Source organism: Peromyscus leucopus, chromosome 1 (genome assembly GCF_004664715.2).
Source record: "Peromyscus leucopus breed LL Stock chromosome 1, UCI_PerLeu_2.1, whole genome shotgun sequence".
NCBI classification, from domain to species: Eukaryota; Metazoa; Chordata; class Mammalia; order Rodentia; family Cricetidae; genus Peromyscus; species Peromyscus leucopus.
In genome coordinates, this window is record NC_051063.1 from 190220603 (window position 1) to 190231703 (window position 11101).

General features: G+C 37.4%; 1 protein-coding gene across 1 annotated transcript in view; it reads right to left on the minus strand.

Moving 5' to 3' along the window:
* LOC114689354 (vomeronasal type-2 receptor 116-like) overlaps positions 1–5913 on the minus strand; it is a 13921-nt gene extending 8008 nt beyond the window's left edge. Inside the window, exons 1-3 of the mRNA XM_037200343.1 lie at positions 5880–5913; positions 3225–3355; positions 811–919 (exon numbers count right to left, since the gene is read on the minus strand). Coding sequence (XP_037056238.1) covers positions 811–919; positions 3225–3355; positions 5880–5913 — 274 coding nt within the window. The remainder of the gene's footprint in view (positions 1–810; positions 920–3224; positions 3356–5879) is intronic.
* Between the last annotated feature and the right edge of the window lie 5188 nt (positions 5914–11101).

An 11101-nucleotide genomic window follows, 5' to 3' on the forward strand; every position in this document is an offset into this window, starting at 1 on the left:
ACAGGGGATTCTGCCTGCTGTTTTTACTGGCTTAAAGGAGAGATAAGACTAGCAAAAAGGGTTTGCCATATTCCAAGAGGGTTTTTTTTTTTGTTTGTTTTTCTTAGAGCAATTACAGGTAATTTTCCCATATTAATAGAAGTTGTTTTTATTATGAGTTAAACTTTTGCCTTGCAGAAAGAGAAAAAAAAATCTGCAAAGAAAAGGTCTGAAAAGAATTCCATTTTTTTTTTTTTTACAGAGAGAGATTGCTAACTTTTCCCCAAGACTTTTGTTCTCTAATCTTTGACTTCATGGTCAAATAGAAAGTAATTTTGATGGTTCAGTGTTGTAATGGTGTCTGCTGACAGAGCTGAACGTTTTCTTTTTTCTGCATCCACCTCAAGGAAAATTCTTTCCTCTGCCACTCAGAACTTAGAATTACACTGTCTACAGACCAAAAGCTTCCAGAGGAAACTTTTTTCTGACTATTTTTTCTCATCTTTGATAGATTTTTCTGATTCACCCCCAAGAATTTGTGTTCATAAACCCATAGTTGGAAATCAAGGACTTAGCTTCTCTGTTTTGTTGCTTATCTTATACTAGATTTTTTAAAACTATATTCCTAACCCTGTGTTTCTATATTCTTCCTTATATTTTTCTTTAATTTTTACAGATAGAAATTAAGAGAGAGAGAGGGGGGGGAGAAACCTAGATAGAAAGAAATGTACACTGCAGCCTCACTTTTCAAATTTGGCATTCTACCACCCGACTTTCATTCTGGAGAATAAAATACAGTCACATTTTCAATTACTTATCAGCATGCCCTACATCTGTGATGACCCATGACACCTCTTTGGCCAAGTCCCTTGGTCCCTGTTTGGGCACCATCTGGGGGAGGCCAGCTGGGAGACTGTCTCCCACATTTTACCACAAGGTACTGTTGAGGAGTGAGGGATAAGAGATTTAGATAAAAATATAGAAGGAAGAGATATAGAAGCACAAGATAGACTTTGGGGGGCCTGGATCCTTATCCAACAGCCCCTGCTGTCTCTTATACAGGGCTATTTATAGGAATGCCAAGTGGTGGAGCAAAATACATCCCCCCAGCACAGCCAAGTACAGACTCTTTCCAATCACCTTGTAACCACACATGTGCTTAAATAATCTTTTAATGCAGCACTGCTGGGTAAAGGAAGCTCAGATCACACTAGGACACCCTTGAGGGCCTCCACACCTGCCTTAAATTTAGGTGTGTTTTAGGAAGCAGCAGAATGACAGGTGTTATTTTGACATTTATTCTGTTCATCTGCATTTTTTTAATTGGGAAATGAGCACACAGCTATTGAGAGATGTCAACGATGAATGAATGTTGATTTCTGTCATTTAGGTGGTGTTGGTTCTCTCTCTCTCTTTCTATGTTTGTGTATGAGTGTCTCTGTGTGTGTATATGTATGTATGCTTCCCATATTTCATTTGGTATTCTGAGATCATTTAATTGCCTCTGTTTTCATGGATGTAATGCACCTCCTTTGATTGGCATTTTCCTTCTATCACCTTCTATATGTACTAACTAAAACATGAATATTATCTCAAAAGTAATGGATAACCTTCTATAATCAACAGACGAGGAGATGCTAGCTAACAAGGAGGGCTCAAGGGAGGTATCTGATTTGTCTTGGGAAGGGCAGATAGAAGAGATTTTGTGGATGGTCTAGGTGTGGATATGGGTTGGATTACGAGGGACAGATGTAACTTCACATACTTATAGCCCCCTGATTTTGATAAATAAGACTGAAATTTCTTTATCAAATTAGAAAAATTAGGGCATCTTCAACAAATGGTGCTGGCTTACCTGGGTGTTGGCACATAAAAGAAACCAAGTAGATCCATACTGATCACTGTGCACAAAACTTAAGTTCAAATATATTAAACACTTCAACATAAAACCAGATATACTGGTAGAAGAGAAAGTGGAAAATAACCTTGAGCTCATTTCTAAAAAGTATACCATTAATGCACACACTAAGACTAACAGTTAATAAATGTGGCCTCATGATACTGAAAAACTCCTCTAAGGCAAAGGACACTGTCATTATGAAAAAGGAACAGCCTATGGAAGAGGAAAAGGTTTTTACCAACTCCATACCTAATAGAAGACTAATATCTAAAATATAAAAAGAACTCAAGGAGCTAGGCATCAAAAAACAAATAATGCAATTTAAAGATGGAATGCAGATCTAAACAAAGAATTATCCAAAAGGAAAGTCAAATTGCTGAGAAATACTTGAAGAAGTGTTCTTTTGCCTTGTATTACTGCATATTGCTCTGTCTTCTTTTTTTGATGTGTCTTTTAGTCCTGATCTTTTTGAAGGGAAATGAAGGCAAAATAGATCTGGGAGAGAGGGTAGGTAAGGGGTGTGTGTGTGAAAACACTTTACTGTATTAAGTCTCAACACTCAACTGCTGTCAAAATCACATATTCACTCAGACAAAAATGGAAGGAATCTGAATTTATTTCACATCTTATTATACATTGCAAATAGAAGAGATCTTCCACTCTAGAAAATGTCTAATAGATAGGTCTTTTAAAATAAGTGGCTGAGTAGAAGATTTTAGGAGCAAATGTACAGAAAAGAAGTATATATGACACAATTTGATATAATTATTAGAAAAAAAATTAGAGTCACTAGCTAATGCATCCATCTTGCATTGCATCTTAATAGGTGGATCTTTACCAACATTAGAGTTTTTAGTTACAATTTATGAAATGTTAGTCCAGGAAGACGTTTTTTCCTTTAACATTTGAAAAGAATTTCTCTCTGATCTTAACAAAATTATGTAGCACTTGGGGAACAAAAGATGTATCCCAACAAACCTGCATGGGCCAAGACCTCCACAGACACCATGACCTTGCCCTGGTGCTATGGTAGACAGGGAGAAAGGTAAACCAGACACTTCAGAACAACAGCATGGCTTCATTGAATTTGGCAGGGAGAATCCTGGACATGAAATCCTCAATGAAGTTCCCTAAGGCAAAGGAGCCATGGTATCCCAAGACAGAGTAGAATGCAGTAACTGAGCCCTTGATGAAAAAAAATCATGATATGACTATGCTCATCATATGTGACAATGTCAATAGATGGAGGAGAAACTTCTAGTTAGACTGCACATACAATAATTTGGATGAGGGTACATATGATAATGATGTAGTTGATTGCCCCTGAAACCAAAAAGTACTTTACCCTTCTTTCAGGGGCTGTAATTGTGAAAGCCAGAAGCACAATAATTGTTTTGGCAAGCACAGTGGAAACAGCCACAGTGAATAAAACTCCAATTGTGATTTGCTGCAGGATGCAGGTAGCTGAGTAAGGGACTAAGGAAACAAAAAGACAAATGAGATAAGCAAGACTGAATTGAGATTCTGCTTGTTGGCCTTTACAATGACAGTGTCATAATGCTTCACAAAGATCCCTAGAACCACAGCTATGAATGCATAAAACCACAAGGCCAGTAAGGCAAGAGTCATCCCCAAGGGGCCTTCATAGTTTAGAAAGATCACAGCTTTATGAGTGCACTGGCTCTGCTCTCTTTTGGCATACTGGTCTTCTGGACACCTCACATATTTATCCACATCTGATGGAGAAAGTAAGTGTGATTAGTGCAGCTTTAGCATTTTTACTGGGAGGATGTGTCAATTACCAATGTTGAAGAAACATTGCAATATCTGCATTTGTTGCTGAGGATGTAATTGAAGGATATTTCTGCATAGCAATATTTCCATTTCAAAATAGTCCTTTATTATGTTTATGTGGAATGAATCCAAACAGTCATTACATTGTCTCTGTGTGTTAAGGATGCCATTTGCCACATTATCAGCAAGCAGAGATATTTTCAGTATATTCTGGATGCTATGAAGAAATGACTTGAACTGGTTAATTAATTGAAGCTGAGATCATTAACCTTTTTTTTGTACAAAGTGTACTTTAAAGTCTCAACCCCCATGGATGCAATGCCTCCTGTCATATTTCTGACTGTTTTATGAATGCTATTCATAAGATATATGGAGACTGTGTCTTCAACTGGGACGAGACCCATGATAAATCGTCTAGTTTGAATTTTCAGCGCCAAAGCATTGACATAGAAGCAACACTCAACAGAATCATTATGGAAACTCTGAGTCAGCAAAATGAATCCCAGGATGAAGTTCTCAACACAAATGAGGTTTATTTGCTCCCGAAGAAGGTGGGCAGGGAATAAAAGACAAGGTTAGGAGATGGAGGATGAGGAGAAGGTGAAAAGAACAAGGAACAGGGAAAGGGCTATTTGGCCCAGAAGGACAAAGAACTTTTCTCTGCATAGAGAAGAGACAGATGGGGCCTATAGGAAAAAGGCAGTTTATAAAAGTAAAAGGGGAATGCCATGTTAGGAGAGTGTTTAATTTTGATTTGACAGGATAATTAGACAGCAACAAGGGTGTCATTTTTTATTTGGACTTCAATACTTTGACACTCAGGCCTTGATAGTTAGCCTAAGGAGGATAAATTGGACAAAGAAGGGAAGAGACTTTGGTGGACTCTGTCTATATGAATGAAGTTGTCTTAGGATTTCTATCACTGTGAAGATAAAGCATGACCATGGCAACTCTTATAAAAGAAATATTTAATTGGATGTCTTATATTTCAGAGGTTCAATCCATTATCATCATGGTGGGGCATGGTGGTAAACAAGCAGACCCAGAGCCAGGAAATGAGCTTAAATTGTACATCTTTAATCCATAGGCAACAGGAAGTAAACTGACTCACTGGGTGTGGCTTGAGCATATATGAGACCTCAAACTCTGCCTCTACAGTGACACACTTCCTCCAAAAGGACCACACATCTTAAGTCACATGAGCTTAAGTGGGCAAATTATATGCAAAGATCCACAGTAATCTAATGATTTTTACAAGGCAAAGGGAATGAGGGAGAGGAGCTGGGCTCCTTGCTAGAGAGACATGTTTGCCATGATTAGGCTGGATAGAGTCCATTGAGAGGATTTAAACGATGTGTGTGTGTGTGTGTGTGTGTGTGTGTGTGTGTGTGTGTGTGTTTATGTGTGTAAATATATAAAATAACAAAAGAGCTCATGAATATGAGAGTGATTAGGTTTATACGAGGGAAGTAAGAGGGTAAAAATGATAGATAAAAGTCATATAAATGTATTTATAATGTTTGACTATGCAATAATAATTAAATAACCATTCCCTTAGTTGTGTTATCATCTGGTAGTAGAGATGCCATACTCCTGAGACTTATTCATAAAAACCAGTAACCCTAACACTCAAGGTAGAAACCTTTGTATATATTTAGAATTAACAAGCCCTATATCTTTATTCCATCACCTTTGGAAAGAGACAAACACCTTCCTCCTTCCCTAATTTACGTCTATGTGAGACACATACTCTATGAGTATACTCAATGTGAAGTAGATAATGATATAACATCATGAGCACAATTACACAAGAACACCCTCCACTGAGAGTTATATCACAGAAGGTTTGTTTTGAGAAATAGAACCCTATTCAGAAGTTGTAATCTCAACCATGGCTAATTTAGGAAATCAGATTGCAATTGCTCTGAAACAATGAATAATTGCAGATAGCCCTGATGTGTTTTTAGGTTTTTAAGTTTTTTTTATGTAGAACAGTGCATTTATGGACACATGTAATTAGCTAATTTGTTAACCAATGTGTTAATTTGTTAACTAATTAGTTAATTTGTAAGGTGACTGGAAATGTGGCTCAGCTGTGAAGAAACGTACTGCCCTCGCAGGAGACCTGAGTTCAGTCTTCGGGGCCCAGGTCAGGTGTCTCACAGATGTAACTCTAACTGTATAGATAGATGTGTATGCCTCTCACATGCACCTGCAGCTGTGTACACATAAGCACCCATCTGACATATTTACACATAATTAAAGTAGTAATGAAATATTATTGTTTCATTTTTGTTGTCTTTATCATTATGAATACCCTTTTCCCTTTTCCATCATTCATTGGGAAAAACTTCCCCTCTACTAATGGAATATTTAGATAACCTGTAGTTGAAAGTTTTCCCGTGTCCTGGCAGTCAGCACATACCTCTAACTACTCACCTCCCCCAAGTAAACACATAGAGGCATCCATCTTCAGCCCATAGGTCTAGAGTCTCTCAATCAATTCTCTCTGTGTCTTGTAGAATGTTTGACTGTTGCTTGTGTGAAGCAGGATCCTGAAGTACCATTTTGACTTGCAAAGTTCAGTGGTCACCTTTCTATAGGTCTTTCATGCCCAGTGGATACGACATTTTGTCAAGTAGCCCAGGCAAGAACAGTTTCTTGTCCAAATGGTTATTTTTGCCAAGAAGAAGATAAAGTCCATAAGGAGTGTCTTTGATGCCCATCATTTTCTCTGAAGTAGATAGCTACTGCCAGGAGCAGACATTTCCCATTGTCAGGAAAGTCTAAGTTTTTAAAACACATTAAATGCCATATTCTGTAGGTCTTTGTAGTGTTTGAAGATTATGTACCTAATTGAATTATATCTATGTGTACCTAGAAAATTTAACATGACTATAAGTTTGACTATCATAGAAGATTAATTATTAATCTGTACTCCTTAGTTATTAATTACAATTTAAATGAGTTACATGAACATAATACCTTAAATGAGAGTATATATATATATATATATATATATATATATATATAAACAAAATTAACTAAATTTGTAATAAACTAAAATCTATAGCATTGTAAAACATTTTACAAAAGTTGTTGCTCTTTAAATGTAAATTCAATACTTTCATCATATCAAATCTATAGCATATCCTCTTTTTCTCTTTAGAAAGAGGTTGCATTTATAATCAACCTCCTTTAAATAAAAATAAGCATTTATAAACAATATTTTAAAAATTTGGGTGAAGTTTCTCATACTACTTCCTGCTGAATGAGGGCACTGGCAATCTTATGGGGTTCCTGAGAAAATTAGAATTATGATCAAGTCTTTACTGGAGTAGTCTGTGAGGCTAGATTGTTTCAGCAATTTGCCTTGAAGCTAATCTGGATGTTGGGACATTGGGAGACCTCTCAGGTGGTCTTCTTTGATCAAACCATATAAGCCTGCAAGAAATCCACAGGTTCTCATTTTCTGTGGAAACAAAAGCAGAACCTCTTTTCCAAAGCAATCTATTCTTAGACACAAATTTTGAAGTCAAGATACCTTTAAAATATATATATTAATTTAACTCAGCAGCCTTTACAATCAAAAGTCTTTCTGCAGTTAAAAATCCCAAAGACAACACAATCCAGATTCTCTGTGTAATATCCATCTTTTCATGGCTTATTTTTTATATTACCTTTACCTTCTCTTTAAAGACTTTCTTTTTTTTTTTTTTTTTGGTTTTTCAAGACAGGGTTTCTCTGTGTAGCTTTGTGCCTTTCCTGGAACTCACTTGGTAGCCCAGGCTGGCCTCGAACTCACAGAGATCCTCCTGCCTCTGCCTCCCGAGTGCTGGGATTAAAGGCATGCGCCACCACCTCCCGGCCCAAAGAATTTATTTTTTTAAAAGTATTTCTTTATATAACTGTCTATATTCCTTTTCCTCTCTCTTCCAAGCCTACATACATTTTATACACACCATAAACCGTTTAGAGATTTTGTTTTTAATCTGAATCTGACTTTTTGAATTTATTGCTTTGAATTGCAGCAGCTAGTACTGAAATGGCAGCTTTGGCTTCTGACTCTGCCCACCTCAGCTTTCCAACATGGTGCTGGTACATTTACCATTTGCCAACAGATCTTATAGCCACATGTACAACCAACTTTTGGAAACAGTTGGTTGGTTCTATACCTCCATTAAATAAGCATATAGCCTAGAAACCTCTTTTAATTTGTTTGTACTAGGAAAAGCTAAATCCACCACACAACATGTGTGGCTTGGAGATGCCTGTGTGTACTGCCAACCCCACCATAGAATAGCTCAAGGCTGCACGCTGCAGCTGGCCTGAGATAGACAACTAGAAAGCTGTTTTTACCTCCATTTTAGAATCCATTTTTTAAAGCTTTCTCAGGTTTTAGGTGGAAACTCTTGTCCCATGTTTTGGCACCATTTGTACCTGAAAGTTTTCCTGTGTCCTACCCAGTCAGGGACCCAAGTAAATACCCAGAGGCTTATATTAATTAAAAGTGCTCATCCACTAGCTAAGGCTAACTACTGACTAGCTCTTACACTTAAACTCAGCCCATTCTGTTAATCTATGTGTTTCCATGTGTTCTGTGGCTTTATGTGTGTGTCTTTGCATGCTCCAACCTAGACAGCAGAACGGCATCTCTCAACTCAGCCTTCCTCTTCCCAGAATTCTCCTTGTCTGCTTATCCCACCTATACCTCCTACCAGGCTACTAGCCAATCAGTATTTTATTAAACCACTGTACAATATCATTATCCCACAACAATAACCTTCTGTACAGTAACGCAGCCAGGATCCCTAATTTCAGTCCTTTCTGTAATTATCATTAGCAACATCCAGCCAGGTTCATCTCTGGATGGACAAAATTATCTTATCTGAGATACTTCAAAGATTCTCTAAGAACAGACTTAAGCATCCAGACTATCTGTTTGAGAAGGTGCATGCGCTTATTAAGCTTAACTTTCTCATTTCCGAAGTCTTATTATTAGGTTAAGTCCTCCCTTAACAATTAACTCAGAACTGAAGCCTTCCTACTTACAGGTACATCTAGCTATGGTGGAAGTTGCCTAGCCAAGTTGCCTAGTGACCCAGCAAACTTCCCTACCCTGCCAGAAATGGCAGAAGCTGAGATAGCTTGGAGAGATAAGGGCCAAAGGGATAAAAGGAAGTTTTATTTTCAGAGCAAAGATAGAGAAGAAAATAGAAAATGGAAGAACTAGATAGGTAAGAACTGGCGGGGAACAAACTGAGATGGGAAAGAAATAGATTAAAAGAGAACTAAATTGGAGAAGAACTAGATTGGAGGACTAGAAGAGAGAACTAGAAGGATGAGATAGAAGATGAGGAAGTAAGATGTGGAAGAACTAGATGGAGGAAAAACAAGATGAGAAAGACCAAGATGGGGCAGAACTAATAGTCTTAGAGGGAACAGCAGAAAGGTAGAGAGTATTAGGCAAGAAAGGAGATAAGTAAGAGAGCAAATGGAAGGCATGTAGAGAGAGAACTAACTCAGAAGAATAAAGTGTATAGACTAGTGTACACAGATTTATTAGAGAAGCCTTCAGATTAATCCACCATCAGTAGCATCTCTTCTGAAACTCTGGGTGAATGCAATTCAGGGGCTGGACCCCAATAGCTTTCATTACCTGGTGCTTTGCATGATAACCATACTAGTCAGAAGAATAATTACCCAAGTACATCCAGGGAGAGAGGAATCAATTAGAGGAGGCTGTCCAGAGTAGAGTCAGTTTCCAGGGGATTCATAAAGATGACCTCCAAAGTCTTCAGCTACCAAGTGGACCTAACCAAAGGGGGCTGCAGACCTCAAGGACATGGTACTTCCTGGAGTGTTGAGTAGTTTGACTAAGACCTTGCCCCAGTCCCCTAAGAATATTTTTCAAACCATGGGTCAGAACAAGTCTAAAGAGAAAGAGCTTCTGATAGAACTTACAGGACACAGTCTTGACATAAGAGGCATTTCAGCCAGCTCCAGTCAGTTTACAAGCTTAGATAAAGAAGCAACAGACTATCTTAATCCCAAAAGGCTCTCTGGAAAATGTAAAGAAAGATTTAAAGGACCCCTAAGGGCCTCAGACCTGGTGGGATGGTTTCACTGGCAGACTATGATAAGTGGCAAAAATTCTAACATTTCCCTTCTAGGGAGAAACCTGCTGTTACTTCATTCAGTGCCTTACAAAGAAATAACACAATATTATCACAATACATGACCTGCTGAGAGTGTAAAATACAGCTAATGAAGTCTACTAAGTCCTCTGAAGTGGCAGCCTCCTGCTACAAACAGCCTTTTTTTTTTCTCTGACTCACTGGAATCTAAAAGGATAACTTGAGCTGTAAAATTTCTAACCTGCTCTGCAGTTAGCTAGAAGCTCCATCCAGCAGCCTTCATTTAAATAACAGTACAAGCCTCAAAGCCCTGCTTGAGCCAGTTTTAAAACTATGGCAATTTCCCAGCATTCATAAACTAATTCTCCAGCTCTCCTATCACTATATTACAAAAATGTCTTTTTTCTTTTTCTCTTTCTGGGTTGCCTGTTACTATGAGGTACTTGGTTATATACAAAAATCTTGGCCAAATCTAAGAACTTTCAGTTAAATCATTCAAACCAGACTTGCAGAAAAGGGACACTCTTCCATGATCTGGAAATCCTATGGGTTTTCTGGACCCCAGAGACTTCTGGAGACTGAGAAATCCTACCTAAATAAATGCTTCCTGAATATCTGCCTTCTTTTGTCTCTGAATCTAACTGCCTGCCTGTTATTAATCACCTTGCATTTCTGCTAACTGTGTCTCAGGTCACTTCAGCCTGCATCGCAAGCCCTCCCTTCCCCTTGCAGTTCCCAGCAGTTATCTGGCTTGATTACAAACTGGACAAATTGGCTGCTACAGATAAAAAGACAAAACAAAACACAAAACACTTCTCCCTTTTAATTTTGGGTTTTTTTTTTACTATGCTTATCATATTTTATGATACACCATATAGGATTTATCCAATTGTCACTCTCCTTACATACTATAATTCTGAATAAGAGCTCTTGTCCCTATATTAAAATAACTTCAGTACAGGCTTATTATTTTTAAGCCTAAATGTAACATGGATAAAACTTAAATGTCTAAGTTTATAAGGACAACTTACGTATAAATTATTAAGAATAAGTTTACTTAAATTATGAACTGTTAAAGATAATTAAGATATACAACTTATCAACTTCTTGGCCAACTTAAGCTGTAAACTGTTTAAGGATAAGTTGTACTTAAATTATAAGGTATTAAAGACAATTTTAGGGACACAATTTACAGCTTGATCATCTTAATAAAAGTCATATTCTCTAATGTATATAAAATCATATTATATACATTCTAAGTATGCCAAATATAATCAATTCATTACTTAGC